At 37.8% G+C, this 17,033-nt stretch overlaps 1 protein-coding gene across 6 annotated transcripts in view; it reads right to left on the bottom strand.

Moving 5' to 3' along the window:
* TBC1D19 (TBC1 domain family member 19) overlaps positions 1 to 17,033 on the bottom strand; it is a 197,611-nt gene that overhangs the window by 56,658 nt on the left and 123,920 nt on the right. For all 6 annotated transcript variants that reach the window (XM_073805135.1, XM_033856908.2, XM_019928045.3 and 3 more), the window contains 2 exons: positions 4,210 to 4,242; positions 589 to 698 (listed from right to left, as the gene is read on the bottom strand). In XM_073805135.1, the coding sequence (XP_073661236.1) occupies positions 589 to 698; positions 4,210 to 4,242 (143 nt within the window). The remainder of the gene's footprint in view (positions 1 to 588; positions 699 to 4,209; positions 4,243 to 17,033) is intronic.

Here is a 17,033-nt window from a genome sequence, read left to right as displayed (position 1 = left end):
CTCTTTGAATTTCATGTTAAGGCCAAGGAGCCATCTATTGAATAAACACAAAGGAGATATCTAGTTTGATAACTGATAATTAGCCAAATTGAAAAATAAGGGACAAATAAATGTTTATTTTTCATTAACAAAGAAAAGATGATGATGATGATGATGATAATCGTAACGACAACAATAAAAACAGCAGCCATCTATTTACTGAACATCTGCCACGAGCCAAGTGCTACCCAGGTGCTTTGTACACTGCTCTACAGCACCACAGAAACTCATTATTAACTCTGAAATGAGTTTCAGAGAGGAGGAAACCAGCATTCAAAGAAGTTAGCCACCTTTGTCAAAGAAAACAATACAGACATTGCTATGTTTTTTCTTTCAACATATAAAAGATAATTTAAATGCAATTGATAAAAGGCTTTTTCCTCTCTAATTATTACTAAAACTATTTAAATATCAATTTCTTCTTCTCTTTCATTTATTCTATAGAAAAGTGTTGCTTGACCTCACAAATTAACATTTGTTTTTCTTAAGGAAAGGAAAAACAGATTAGAGTCTGCTTTGATCCATTTTTTCTTTTTTTTATGAACTTACAGAAGGATGAGAAGAGATGGAATGAAGTCTGAAGAAAAAACGCACATACATCTCACGGAATATCTGATACAATTTGGAAGGTTCATGGTACAGAAAACAAAGTGGTGCAACTGAAAGAACAAAAAAGTTAATTAATAATATTGCAGAACTACTAAAATTAAAAAAATAAGTTCACAAAACATGAAAGAATAAATATTTTCTAGTAATAATATTCATTCATAGACAAGTTTAGAATCACATATATATTCTTTTTTCATGTTGAAAAGGGAATATATGCACACATAAAAAACTGAGTCATTAAAAATTAAAAAGAAGGGAGTAAATTATAAAATATTATAATCTCAACAGTAGAATAAGAATGACACAATGGAACTATATAGGGATATTGAAAATTCAAAGTAACTTTTAAAAACTACATAAAGTCAAGTCTCTTTTTTTCAATTGAAATAATAAGAAAGTGACAATCAGGCAATTCATTTTTACTTTGTCCCACAAAGGATCTTTTGAAATTTTTAATTTTTGAAGTCAGGTAAGTAAAATATAAGATGATTTACGACTAGCTTTTAGAACGATGGTCTGCAACTAACTGAATTTGAAAATTAAAATTTTGATTAACAGTTTAGGCTATTGGTCTATATTGGCATATCTCAATATGTATCTAGACAGTTTTCATAGGCTTAAAATAAAACAACTCTAAGAATTTATTTCTCTAATGAATTTGAATTAAGTTTTCTTTTGTACCCAGTTCATGGCAGTTAAGCACAGGTGGGTCAACTCAACCAGACAGCTCATGGCTGACTGTCAGAAAGTCAGATTTTAAAATCAGATGCTGACCTGACAGTCTGATTATTCTGCACTTGCGAACGTGGTCATGCTTTTCATCTTTTCAACACTCAAGAATTTTAGGCAGCATAAATACACTATAATGCAGATATATAAAACTGCATTACCTAAATATTAATTTAATAAAAGTGACTTACTTATTGGGTAATTTCATCTATGATATAGATCAGACAGGTAAGAAGGTCTTGGGCTCTATAATGTCCGTGATGCCCTGAGGGCAGTAGGCATTAAGTAAGCAGGGAAACCAGTGAGCCAACTCAGCTCACTTCCTTTTGACAACGTGAAAGGAAAAAATGATAAAAAATTTTAAATTCTGACAAAACAAAAATTCGATTATCTGGGATAAATGGCGGTGCACAGTACTACTGATGAATAAATTATCAAAAACTAGCATTGCAACTGAGAAATTTCACTTTTCTGAAGGGCAAAAGAGAGACAAATCAATTTTAGGGTGGTAAATATCTAAATACATCCAAAAAAACCCCTCCTTCTATATATATCTATAGGAAAAGACCTTTATGTTTTATATATATATATATATATATATATATATATATATATATATGTTTAAAAACTAACAGCCATGTCCTTTCACTTCAAAACTAATTTTAAAAAATTATTTTACTATCAAAATAAATTCCTACTTATTTAAATAGCCCCAACTGAGGTATTCTATACATTTAAAAAGAATAACTCTCATTCTAATTGCAACAACCTAAGAAAAAGCAATGTGGCACAAATACATGGTATTATTACAAATTCAAAATGAAGGTTTGGAATTCATTTACTTTTTGTGATGATGTATATTTTCCCCTCCAACTTCTTAAGTTATTGCTATTTAAAAACTTGTAATTTGAATCTAAAGGTTTTAAAGATTCAGTAATCATTAATGATCATTTCCAGTGAAGGAATGAAAGAGAATTTTAAAATCAGCACTTTTCTATAAACATATATAATATAGAAAACGTTATAATCAGTTATTATTCAAGATGCCACAATTGGTGATGTTGAATTCCCTTATATAGCTATGAAATGGAAAAGTTTTAGTCCATTACATATAATATGTAAAAAATCTTCTACATGACTTTATTTTCCATTTTAAGCATCTTTCCCTATTTGGTTCTTCCATAAAAATGAATGAGCTCATCATCTTTTTAACCAATTAAATACTGCACTATAGGAATTTATTTATGAAATCATAATATACTATACCTACAATAAAAACTTCATTAATCTACATATGTGGGAAAGGATAAGGCCAGTTTAAATTAGAGAAAAGTTTTGAATAAATTTTTAAAAGAGGAAAGTATTATAATTTTAAAGAAATACAGTAACTAAAACTAAAATGGCCTAGTACTATGTAGAGATCCTGGGGATAAGTTGCAATTATGCTAGTATACTGGTTCTAAATAAGTGGTCGCTGCTCTAAAGTATTTGTGGATGCTTAACATATTTTTCTAAAATAGTATAAACTGTATATTAAACATTTTGCATCACCTATTTCCTTAGCGAACTTTTCCCCTTTGGGTGTATAAACTTTAACCTATTAAAACAACCAGAAATGTGAATAGGCAGGAGTCAAAGATGTATTTTGTACCCTGAGAGTTGTTAGAAGATTTAAACTTTCCTGACGTTATTAACTGTTCTCCAAATCGCTCAAGTACATCTTTTAAAAACTAATTACTTGAAAAATGCTTGCAGTTGGAATTATCAAAATAAAAGAATAAAAGGGCTAACATTTTTTATTATTAAAGGTAAAAATTTATATTCTTAACCTTTTTAGGTTTTCTATTTTAAATTCCTCACATATTTATAAAAGAGAAATATGCTGGAACCTCACTATAACATTATGTGTTACATTATGAAATTTTTGTTGCTCAAGAGAATAAAGCCAAGGGCAGCATAATGCAGAATTCCTAGGCACTTTAAATCCTTTTCATTGTATGCTGGTTTTAAAGGTTTTATATTATGTCATTCACGATGACTGTCTGATGCGGAACACTTGAGGGGTTTTTTACAAAGAAAAGTGTTAATTTATCGCTGATTCTTTTTACAAAAGTAAACATTACTGTATATTTCTGTTTAGTCTAAAGGTTGGGGAGTAGGAATAGTTGGGACAACAATCTTCAACAAGCTAATATGTAATGCATGAAAATTTAAAAATTAAGTGGCACTTAAGGCATAGAGCATTCTTCCTCCTGCTAATCTTTGTTACGCTTCCTGCATTCCTCATTCAATGATACGTGAGGACACAAAGGTGCTCAGGGCTCTCAAACCTGCACATGCGTTTGTCACGTGTGCCTCAGGATGACTGGATGCTTCAATGTAATTGTTGCTGTGCACACCAGCCAGTCTGGAGAAATTATGAACTCACACTCAGTGTTGTCCCTCCCTTTGCATTCTTTCTGAACTATTATTTTTTTTTAAAGACTTATGAGAATTAGTTTAGGAATTTAAGCAATCTCATTTTACATCTATTAGAACTAAATATCAATGTGTGGCTCTAAGTTCCATTGAATTAGAAAATGGAAAACCACAGAACCATTTTCCTGGTATGTTCAATTCTAATTTGACAAGCAATCGCCATCTGAGCAATTATGATGACCCTTTATTTGAAAAAACTTTTAATTGGACATATAAACAGATATCAAATCCAATGTTTAAAAATGTTCACAATAACATGGTTAAGTGTGTGGTTGATGTAATATAAAGTGTGATTTTCATGTTTAATTTTCCAAAGTGTAATAAAAACAGTGAATATTTTAAAGCCCAACTTACCATACATTGAAAATCCATGAAAAGGGATTACACCTAAAAAAATAAAAAAGTATTTCTTTTCAATTAGTATACCCACTGAATTATTAGGTAAACTTTAGAGGATTAAAGCCAAAAATAGTGAGGTTTCCTATTTTTGCTTCAACTTTGTTCATGCATGTCAGAAAGACTTAGTGATGGGTCACCAACAAAACGATAGGCTTTTTAATACCTTTAGAAAAGCAATCTAGAGGTTTTCAATATATATCCAGTTAACTTTCTATTGATAAAGTTGAAAATTGAGACTGTGAATATGTGTTACAAAAAACAGAACAAGGCAGATCACAGAACTAAGTTTAAGAACTAACTATAACGGTCTCAGGAAGTCAATAGATTAAGTCCTTCTTGAAGCAACCTCATCCTATATACTGGAGTCCAATCTGTTAAAAAATAAGTGAGCATTTCAAGGCACCTCTTATATAGATGCATTCCCTTATAAACTTACCACAAATTACATCACAGGATGCGGTTTAGAAAAAATATTGGCAGGAATATGGTACAAATTCAGTGTAATCTTTGGCAAGAATTATACACAAGTAAAGTGCACATCCATTTAGAAGAACATACTTGAAGCCTAACTTGGTATGCTAAACATCTTGTCACAGTCTAAGTGAAAAATTAGAACTCGTACAGCTTAGGTTCAAAATGGAAGCTCTGTAATATAAACACCACCATAGATCTAACACAGTACTAAATCAGGTTGCAAACACAAAAGAAAGATGAGTTTACTTTTTTGAAAAATAGCACAGAAACGCTTCATTCATCTGACATGTTCAGAGGCAAAAACTTAGTGTTGGCAGAGCCTTCAGAGGTCACCTAGGGTAAGTTCTAACAAATGATAGTTCAGTCTCAGTCTAAAACATCCAGCAATAGGGAGCACATTCATTCACAATGAAACCAATTACAATCTTGAACAGGTTTAATTTGCGGGGAGTTATTTCTCATACGGAGTGAGACTCTGGTTCCTTGTAATCCCCACTTATGTTTCCTAGTTCTGACCACAAGGGTCACATGGAACACACCTAATTTATCTTTCCTTGTAATCCCCACTTATGTTTCCTAGTTCTGACCACAAGGGTCACATGGAACACACCTAATTTATCTTCTGTGAAAACTTTCAGAAATACTGGAGGACGCTGTTCTCTCCCCCGCCCCCATCACCAGCAGGTTGGGTTTTTTGTTTTGTTTTGTTTTTTGGTTTTTTTTTTTTTTTGGCTCTGAGACTTTATGAGTTTCTTTAACAGTTCCTCAGACTGAATACCTTCTCTATTCTATTCTCTGGACAAGCTGTAGTTTACGACAGTCCTTAAAGTGAGGTGATGAAAGCTTTTAAGCATTTTTCCTCCCTACACACCCCACAGCTAAAGCACAGTGCACTTGTGCAGTTGTTTCTGACCTAAGTAAAGAACTGTATTCTTATCTCTGTTACATTTCCTCTTTGGTGAACCGTTCCAATTTGAGATAATCCTGGATTCTCATCCTGTTATCTAATGTATTCCCTCTTCTTCCTGGGTCCACATTGCTGGAAAGTTTGATAAATGCACTATCTATGTCCTCATCCAGAGCGCTATAAAAATGTTGAACAAGACAGAGTGACGGGGTTTCCCTGGTGGCGCAGTGGTTAAGAGCCCGCCTGCCGATGCAGGGGACACGGGTTCGTGCCCCGGTCTGGGAGGATCCCACACGCTGCAGAGCGGCTGGGCCCTGTGAGCCATGGCTGCTGAGGCTGCGCGTCCGGAGCCTGTGCTCCGCAACGGTAGAGGCCACAACAGTGAGAGGCCCGTGAACCGCAGAAAAAAAAAAAAAAAGACAGAGTGAGGACAGGACTTGTCACTAGAGACCTCCTTCCATACTGATAGTAATTCATTGATCAGCACCCTATTGTGGTAAGTTAAGAACACAGACCAGATATCAGACAGACTTGGTTGGGTTCATCTAGCTCTGTTGTTTAAGAACTTTGTGTGTCTTTAGGTAAGTTCCTTAATCCCCTAAGCTTCAGTTTCCTCATCTCGTAAATCAGAGACAATGCTAGAACTACATAAATGATTAAATGAGATAATGACTGTAGCTCAGCCATTAATAAATAAATAGTTTAGACTCAATAAAAGTTAATTATTGATATTATTATTCACAAATTAGTTCATATTTCTTTGATGATTCTAGAAGTAATTTTATCAGAAAAAGTATGAGGAAAATCCAACATTATTCTGAACTAGTATGCCAGATCAACCACCTTTAGAATTTTGTGCTGCATCACTCTTAAATTTCACAGGCTGTAATTCTCAGGATCTACCTTTTCCCATTTTTCCCTAGTCTTCTAGAACACACCACAGATCATGATGTCCAACTGTGTCTGAATTCTGTGCTGTTTATCATTTTCCCTGTTTATCTCTGTTTGATGAGCCACCCTGTTCTTTCAGAGCCTTCCTGCTCTTCAAGTGCTGCACACTCAACTGCAGAACTCACTTCCCTCCTCTCTGGGAGGCTGATGCCACTGACATGAATTCTCACTTGTCTGTTCTTTACCTCAAACGTTCTTCACACATTTCATCTGTTTTCTCACTTCCCTTTAGGGAGGTCTTTGGAGGAAGATGCTTCTTCCTTTTTCTTTTTCAGAGCTACCATCTTCATCTGTGTTCTTAATCCTGTTTCCCTCACTTTCTCTCACAGAAGCTATGGTCAGATCTGTGGCTTGTCTATGTTTGGCCTGTGAGCTAAGAATGGATTTTACATTTTTGAAAGATTATTTTAAAAAACAACAAAGAGGAATATGTGGCAGAGACTGTTTGTGGCCAGCAAAATTTAAAATATTTACTATCTGGCCCTTTACAGAAAAGTTTGCCAACCTCTGCTTTGGAATCCTGCCCCATCAATTCTCCTCCTCACCCTTTTGTGTGCATCATTCAACAAATAGGAATTGAGCCTCTACTATGTGCCAGACACTGCTCTGAGGTCTGGAGCCTACTTTTTATTAGGAACAGGAAAGTCATGATAAAATAAGTGAATGTATGTCAGACAGTGATAAGTGCCACAAAGAGAAATAATGGAGGGAAGGGGGAGAGAGAGGAAAAGGCTGGGGGAGGGAGGAGGTCTTACTGATAAAAGAGCCACTGAAGCTAAGTAGACGAGAGTCACCTGGTAAGAGGTGACCGGAAGCAGGGCTTCGCATGGCGATTGCTGTGAACCAGGATAAGCTTCCTGAGGTCAGTGGCCTGAAGGCGAAGAGTGGTGGCATCGGCTCTCACCTCTGCTACTGGAGGAGCAGAGGCAAGGTGTGGGTAGGTCCTATCAAAGTACTCCTCTCTCCAGTCTCTCCTGTTTCACTGCAACCTTTCAGCCAAAGATATTACAAATACCCTTGCTAATAATAATGACACCAAAGAAGAGGAGGAGGGGGACTTGTCCATTTTCTTCCCTGAACCTTACTTTCCCATCAAACAAATCTCTAATCTCTCTCCTTTCCTTGAAGCCAAGCTTAACTTGTAAAAAACTATTCAAAGTAACTTCCTTTATTTCCACATTATATATATCCCCAATTCCTTAAACTGGTTTCCACCCCTCTCGCCCCAACTCCTGATGGCTGAATCCAGGCATCTCCCCTCTGTGTGTGTCCTGGCCCCCTAGCAACTGAACGTTCCTTCTCAAACTTGAGCCCACCAGGCACTGATGACGCTGTGCAGATCAGGCTCCCTGCCTCAGAAACTTCTGCTGCTCAGCTGTTGTTTTTGTTTTGTTGTCTTTTGGACTAGTTCTCTCTTCCGTACACTCCTTAAATGTAGCTACTTTCCAAGACTCTGTCATACTTGTTTTCTCTCTCCTTCCACCAGTATTCTCATTATTAACCTGTAATTCAAACAGTAAAAACCCAGTTTCCTGCGCCTCCTTCTGGACTACCTAGCTCTGTAAACAACTCCTTCCCTCCCTAGGCTTCACGGAAGAAAGCGTTGAGTCATCTTTGCTTTCTAGTCCTCCCTCAGCCCTTATACCTAAATGTGATTGTGCTCCTTTCCTGTCCCTTTAAGATAAAGAACGCTTAACTCTTCAGGATTCAGCCACAGTCTAAAATCAGCAGCTTCATTTTTCTTCCCTACCCCGCAAGCACAACTCTAACCCTGCCAAACTGATTGCCAACCCTTCAGCCTCTGGGGCTTAAGGACAAGGGCTGTAGGCCATGCTCTCCTACACCTCTAGCTGTGTCCCAGCCCCACCCCTGTGAGATTTTATTTTATTTATTTAAAAATAAATTTATTTATTTAATTTGTTTATTTTTGGCTGCTTTGGTTCTTCATTGCTGCGCGAGGCTTTCTCTAGTTGTGGCGATCGGGGGCTACTCTTCGTTGAGGTGCGCGGGCTTCTCATTGCAGTGGCTTCTCTTGTTGCAGAGCACAGGTTCTAGGCACGTGGGCTTCAGTAGTTGTGGCACACGGGCTCGGTAGTTGTGGCTCACGGTCTCTAGAGTGCAGGCTCAGTAGTTGTGGCGCATGGGCTTAGTTGCTCCACAGCATGTGGGATCTTCCTGGGCCAGGGCTCGAACCTGTGTCCCCTGCATTGGCAGGTGGATTCTTAACCAGTGCGCCACCAGGAAGGCCCCCTTCGAGATTTTAAACAATACTCCTCCTAGAAAGATCTCCCTGACAGCCCCTGACTCTCTACCCCCAATCATTCATTAATCAGTACTCTTGTATCAGCTGATTTGCCCTGACTGGTTGAGGTACCCTTTCACCTCTGTGAGCCTAGACAGACCTGAGCAATTCTGGTTCCACTTTCTACCTGTGTACACTTAGGGTGCTTACTTAACCTGTTTCCTTATCCAGTACTGCTCTTAGACCAGGCAGGGGGCCTTGGAGTAAGGGCCCTGCTCTGGCCCTCCTCTGACTATACCCCTCACCCAGAGTTCATGTCCCTCCTTTCAGACCACAACCCAGACACCCAAGACTCTGAAATTCCCAGCCCAAAGGCTCCTAGCCAGCTTCCAGGGTCTGCACAACCTCTTAGGTGGAGCTACCTTCTTGATGGGTGTTATCCTCAGGATGGAGAGGTGGGCAAAGGATGGTTATTTCTGGAAGATGTGAACAGAGCTTGGACCTGCAGGCTAGTGGGTCCACATGCATGAAGTCTGTCCAGGTGTGGGGTAGAGTCATAGATAAGAAGCGGGTGAGGGATACCACAAGCTAGGGACTTCTGAGGAGTCTAAGAATTCTGAATCTGAAACTGGCCTTCCAGACTGTTACAAAGGTATATTTTACAAGACAAGAAAACAAAGTAGACTTTACTTATCAGTTTATTAGTCTGATTTATAACTTCTAAAAATCTAGACTTATAGTAGGTGGGCTTCCAATTGCACTCCTGCCCTGGACCCTGCAAAAATTAGGAACAGACTTTCCTACAGCTGCAAAATGAGGACAATACCAATGAAGTTGTGAAAATTAAATAAGATGATGTATGTTACATGCCTAGCACAACACTTGATGCAAAGTCAGTACTTAACAAATGATGTTTTCATTCTCTTATCATACAATCATTTTTTGTTTTTCTCTCTTCCAGTGAAATAAATTACCTGAGTACAAAAACTATTCCTTATTTATCTCTATTCCCAGAGGCAAGCTTATTGCCCCGAATATAAAAGGCACTCATTAAATGTTTATGGAATGAATATATGCAGTCCTAGAGAATCTACCTCTACCATTTTTCAACTGTTCGCTTCCTTCCTACTGCCAGGGCTGAGTTCAGGCTCTGATGAACTATTACCTATGGTCCTGCAAGAGCGTCCTAATTGGTATCCCTTTACCAAAACTCTCTGCCCTCCAACAAACTTTCGTAATGGTTCAGGTTATCTTCTAGAAAGGTTGATGAGACCATGAAAAAGACCTCTACATCTATCGAGGATTTTCCTCTGACCATTCATCCATCCACCAAGTATTTGCTGAGTTCCTACTCACACGATTAATCAGTGTTTAAAAACCTACTCTGTAGCCTCTGGAGAGATTAAAATGAATATAACATTTTCTTTGTATCTCTGGAATTCACATTCTAGCCTTATAATATAGGCTAGGTGTCTACAGAGTGAAATTCAAAACCTTGATCTGATCTTAACCATTCACGATGGCAACCTGAGATATATCTACCTGACTCTGTACCTACTGTGGTACAGCCACACTAGATTATTCATCATCGTCAGAACTCATCATGCACTTTCATACTTTGGTAGCTTTGAACTTGGTAATTCTGTACCATGAATTGCTTTAATGTCTATCAAAACCTTGCTAAGGACAAGTAACGTCTCAGAGAAACATCCCAAATCTCTTAATCGTAATTAAATGCTCATTCTTCTGCATTCTCATGGCACTTTGTTCACATTTCCATCATTATAATTTCACAGTTTAGTGTTATCATTAGCTGTTTGACAGATTGCTCCAGAGGACGGGAAATATGTTTTATTCATCTTTGCATGCATTTTATGACGCCACATAGTTGATAATGAATATAGTTTTGCTGAATGAATGGGTAGATGGGTAAGTTAATGATGAATAGAGAAGGAGCAAGAAATTTATTGGTCTCTAGTCGGGAGATCAGGATTCCACTGTGGGCTTATCAGAAACCAGCCGGGTAACCTTAGCAAAGTCATCAAACCTCCTGAGCTTCAGTAATTGACTGTCATTAAAAGGGGCTAAGATTGTCTCTGAAATATCATCTAACTGTAGAGTTCTATGTCTAGATTATGTCTAGGGCAAATACAGAAAAATTTGTGAGATGTGAAGAAAACTGGACATATGAGAATCTTCCAATGGTTAAGATTCTTTACCAACTTAAAAGTTTTTTGCTTTCTAAAAACAAAAAAGTTCAAAACCAGATTAGACACACACACTGAAAGTCAATATTCCTAATGACACTATAGCCACCAGCTCTAGTTCAATGGAATACTTAGGAGGGTCCAAAGACCATCTTTCTTCTTTAATTTCTCTCTCTGTTTCTATCTTTGGTTGAGTCCCTTTTTCTTCCTGTGAACACCCATCTTTTTTCTATCTTCCCTAATTGCGGCTTCATTTTATTTCCTTTATTGATTATAAACTTTTAACATAATTTTAAAAGTTCATCTTCGCCTAATCATGTTGACATGTGAAAGAAAAACTAAGAGAGAAAAATAAGTTCATAAATAGAAGGCATATTTTGGTACCTTACAAAAATATAAGTATACATTATATCTTTCTAAATACTAAATATCAAAACAGGTTGCTATTATACAAAACCCCTATATTCTTATGCAAAAACCATTTTTCCTTCCTCTATTAAGTACTGAAGAAACCTTTAAACAAGCATGTTAAAGTAGTCAGAAATGAAGACCTTACTATTATTATTTTCATCTTCTACAAATATTAATTAAAGATGTCCTAAGTATAGGAATACCTTAATCAAGACAGAGCGCTTTTCATTAGGAAAGTTAGAGTGAATGAATTAGTGAACTGCCAAGAAGCAAAAGGGATGCATGTATTAAGATGACCCATGGTAGGACTCCCCTGGTGGCGCAGTGGTTGAGAGTCCGCCTGCCGATGCAGGGGACACGGGTTCGTGCCCCGGTCCGGGAAGATCCCACATACCGCGGAGCGGCTGGGCCCGTGAGCCATGGCCGCTGAGCCTGTGCGTCTGGAGCCTGTGCTCCACAACGGGAGAGGCCACAACAGTGAGAGGCCCGCGTACCGCAAAAAAAAAAAAAAAAAAAGATGACCCATGGTTAATCACACTTTCACCATATTTCCCCCAAGTCCTGAAATCTACAGCTGCTCTATAAGCAGCTAGGTTATAAGCGATTTGAGGCAAGGGCCACAATTCATACTGTTTATCGTCTTCGGCATCCAGCATGGTATTTTCTACAAGTGAGATGTTCAATATATGTTGTTAATGATGGAAATTCAAGCATTTATAAGTATAATCACAGCTTATAAATAAGATATTAAAGTATTAGATTCATTTATGAATAAGCAATTAACATATAGGACAGGAGGTTCTCAATAACTCAGTGTTGAAATTATAAATGGCCCACAAAGTCATACAGACATGCATTCGAGTCTTGTGTGCCTCCAGGAAAGTTACCAACACTCTCTGAGTCTCTATTTTCATTTTTGAAAATGGAGGTAAATACTACTAACTTCACTGGGTTGTACTAAAGCACCAACGAGTTAATGTATTTAAAGCGTACCAGTACAGTATTCAGTACACAGCAGATGCTCACTAACTATAGCTATTTTATGCTCTCAGAAGGGAGAGTACCACATTTAAGTATCAGCTTAAACCTAAGGGAAAAACAAATTTTGTCAGTATTAAATAAAGGTTCACTTCTGCTTAATCAAGATTAACCAGGGCTTAGGATTCCAGAAGAGCGTACATAGTTTGCTCTGTTGAAGAAGGACAATGTCAGATTCTGGCAAACAAACGTAGGAGGCATAAGAAGCAGTGAATTCATTAACACTCCAGGGCACATACCACCTAAAACATTTCTTTGATCTCAGAGGCTGTCATGTTCTTGACCAGTTTTTCAAAATCCTTTCCTTTCCCTCTCACCACTTCAGTCTTTCAAGGGCCAAGTTTTCAGCCACCTGGCCTTCATCCAAGAGGCACTGGGATGCTTGGGACACCACCGTTAATCTGGCCTCAGAGTTCTACAAGTCTGCTATGAGTGATTATTTTAAGATCCTAGCCTACCTCTATCTAACTGAAGAAAGTCTAAAATACTAACTGCCTACTCCATTCAATAGAAATAACTTTATAAAGTAATGATTTAATGGGCCTTTGACATAGTCCAGAATGGTAAACATCATCAACAAAAATAAATCTTGAACTAGATGAGATATAAATAGTAAATAGGACTCAGAAAACACCCCAAATATCAACGAGCTTTGCACTTACTAAATATTTCCCCTTCATTTCCTCACTGTCTCTATTAATACTTAGCGTTTATAGTTGTACCATAACTCTCACATCTGATTCACTTTAACATCATTCCAGTTGAAAGCAAATTTTTACACTCTTTCATTTGGGATTACTTAGTACAATTTATTTAATTCAATGTTGAAATAATCATTTCCTCTGTTTATTCTCATTTCACATGTAGCCTACAGGTCAGTAAGCATAGGGATCAGGACAATGGTCAAATTGTTTTCTAGCTATTTCTGTTATCTTTCTGAATTGGAACTTCAGAATATGACTTTGTTAGTTTATTAAATTTAGTAGTTAAAAGTTCCCAAAACATCAGAACATAACCATGTTTAAATATCAATCTAGAAATGATACTTCAAATAATTAGTTTTTCAACTTATGTCCAAAGTTACACATGACATGAATTTTGGATTATGTGATGTTTTTAATTTATTTAATTAATTTAGATAACAAATTACACTGCTATTTATCAACCTGACACTTGCAGGCAGATTTTAAATGAGATATTTTTGTTATTTCTTCCAAGAGCCTTTCCTAATCTTTGTTGTGAAGGGTTGTCCTGCACACTGTAGGACGTTTAGCAGCAACCCTGGCCTCTAACCAGGAGATACTGGTAGTATATCCCTCCCCTCTGACAACCAGAAGTGTCTTCAGACATTGCCAAATGTCCCTGGAGGGTAAGGGGGTGGAATTGCCCTTACTGGAGAACCACTGCTCTGGAGTCCTAACACTCCTCTCCCTAATGTTCACTAGCAATTACTTATTTTGTCTTGTAGGAAACAAATGGTATTAGCAAATTATGATGTTTGTTTATTTTAAGTCTCAGTCAGATCTATGTATATTTTTCCTATAAGTCTCACCTCCTTGCTTCTATTCTTGCTCCTCTATATCCTTCTACATTCATTCCCTCATTCCTTAGCTCACTCATTCAATAATGTTTCCTGAGCAGTGACTTTATGCCATGCATGATTCTAGATGCTAGATAATATTGGTCATCAAACTATTAAGGTCCTTGTTCTCTTGGAGCTTATGCTTTTATTCTACATAGTAGTCAGGATGATCTTTTAAAGATATTCATCAGGAACTGGAGGAGAGATGTCACTGAGAAGAGTGAAATAGAAAACTCTAAAACACCATCCCTCCGCTATAGCAATGGTTAAACTGGCTAGAACTGTTAGAATCAACTTTTTTGAATTCTGGAATCTAATAAAAAACTTACAACAACCAAGGAAATACTTAATAAAGAAAGATGCTATGGAATTTTGGAAAGAGAAGATTGTGGTATTTTAATTTACCCACCTACTCCCCCCCAGTCTCTACTTTGGTGGCTATAAAGACAACTGTCCACATTCCTGGTGTGGCTTTCTCATGCCAGAGGGGAAAATATAGATCTTGAATCAAAAAATTGTGGTTGTGTGTTTTGACCTGTCTAGTAGCTACCTGAGGGATTGGGCTAAAGTGGCCAGCCAGGTGATATTTATCAGATTTATTTATTTATTTTTAATAAAAGCAAATGTATTAGCCTTAGCCACCTGGGGCAGCAAGGGATAACAGATGGGGCAAGGACTAGGCAGACTGAAAAGCCTCGGAAGGAAGAGATTGGAGAGGCATAAATATGGAGGGATAAAGGCTTTGAAAAGCTCCTCTGTAATGAGGGGAATCTAGAAAAGACTTGAGAAGAACTTCAGCTTTCATTTCTGCCTGATTTCTGGGCCATGTGCAAGCAGGAAGTGAAAGCTAAGGCAGAGCCGTAAATGGCCTGGCTAAGCCTTGAAGGAGTACTCCCTACACAGAGTATATCAGTGAAGACTGATTTTAGTTTCAGACATTTAAGGAAATCTCTGTCAAATCACTAACTGATCACTAAGCTAATGGAACAGGGACTTCAGGGGGCACTCAATACAAAAAAAGATAATTTGTACAAAAACAGTTTAGAAAAGTCACTAAAAAACTACAACCCACAACAAGCAACAGCAAGTTCTGGGGAGGGGAGAAAATCTGATTTTTCAGAGTTACCACAATGTAATGCTCAAGATATCCAGTTATCAACAGCAAAAAAATTACTATGCATGCAAAGAAGTAAGTATAGTCTATTAACAGCAAAACAAGAAATTAATAGAAACTGCCTCTAAGGGAGTCCAGACATTGGACTTACTAGACAAAACTGTAGAACAACTGTCCCCCTAACTGGCCTGGCCCCTGTCTACCTCTCACCTCACCTTGTACCAGTTTATGTTTTGCTCACTCTCATGAGTCACACTGGCCATCCTGTTGTTCTTTAGTTCATCAAGTATGTTCCTCTTAGGACTTTAAACATGTTGCATTCCCTTTGGAGTGCTCTCCTCCTCCTTTGCACAGCTCACTCTGCACATTCTGGGCTCTGTTCACATTCTACCTCCTCAGAGGCATCTTTTCTGACTTCCTTATCTACAATAGCTGTGCCCTTCCCCCACCTCCCTACCTACTATCAATTTCTGTTCCCTTTAATTGTTCACGTCACTCTCTGAAATTATTTTCAGAGTTATTTATTTACGGTAGCTACTTATGTACTTGTTTATTGTATGTCTCCCTCACTAGGATGGAAGCTCCTTGGCAGCAGGTACTTTATCTGTGTCTTTAATAAGTATTTATTAAATGAATAAATAAAGTTATACATGTTGAACAAAGAACAAAAACAAGAAAAGCTTAAAAATTTCCTGTGAGGAGTCTCCTTCAGCTCAGAAATTTTTGCTCACCAGTTGTTTAATAAATCTACTAGAGAAAGTCTTTCCACTGACAAGGTTTCAAATAAGGTGACAGGGTAATGTCCGATGCCATGATGGCCTGTTATTTCCATCCTAGGAAAGGAGATCACAGGTGGGGAAGTGAGTGAGCAAACCTCTGTCCCCATTTAAGCAGCTTCCGGGTCAGGGGTGGACAGTGTGTCAATGAGCTGCAGGCAAAGCTCTCTGGGTGAGCCCCTGTGACCACGAAAGCCAGGCCACTTTTGGTGGCAGTGGGAGAGGTGTCCTTGAGATTTCAAAGTAATCCCGTCTTTGGCAGAGGTTGAAAAACAGGGTGGGTAATATACAAATGTTGGGTGGTATTGCCTTGAGTAAAGAGCAAAGGGACAGTGGGCTGACTGCTCTTTGTCTCTTCTTGTTCTGCAGTTTCAGAATCAATCCCCAGAGAAGAATCTCCTCTGATTCTGGTAAGGTTCTAAAACAACCAGAGACAAGAAATGATACTTAAGTATTAAGATTATGAACAGCTTATGAACAGCTTTTAATTTACCCACCTACTACCCCCCACTCTCTACTTTGGTGGCTATACAGACAACTGCCCACATTCCTGGTGCAGCTTTCTCATGCCAGAGGGGAAAATACAGATCTTGAATCAAAAAAGGTGGGTAAATTAAAATACCACAATCTTCTCTTTCCAAAATTCAGTAGCATTTTTCTTTCATAAGCTTATAATAAATGGGTTTATTCCATTAAACATTAAACTATTTTTTTTTTCTGGATGAAACTGTTTCTAGAACCTGTTATATACATCAAAATTTTCAATATATTAACCGCTTAATTTTCTTCTAAAAGATACTACAATGAACTCAGTAACATTTTTCTGAGGTAGTAGGGCATGGTGATTAAGAATACTGCTTCTTGGGACTTCCCTGGTGGTCCAGTGGTAAAGAATCTGCCTTACAATGCAGGGGACTCAGGTTCAATCCCTGGTCGGGAACTAAGATCCCACATGCCTCGGGGCAACTAAGCCCCCATGCCACAACTACCGAGCTCATGCGCCTCAACTAGAGCCTGCGTGCCGCAAACTACACAGCCCACGTGCTCTGGAGCCTGCGTGCCACAACTAGAGAAGAG

Source organism: Tursiops truncatus, chromosome 5 (assembly GCF_011762595.2).
Source record: "Tursiops truncatus isolate mTurTru1 chromosome 5, mTurTru1.mat.Y, whole genome shotgun sequence".
NCBI lineage: Eukaryota > Metazoa > Chordata > Mammalia > Artiodactyla > Delphinidae > Tursiops > Tursiops truncatus.
This window is presented reverse-complemented; position numbering and strand designations above follow the sequence as displayed.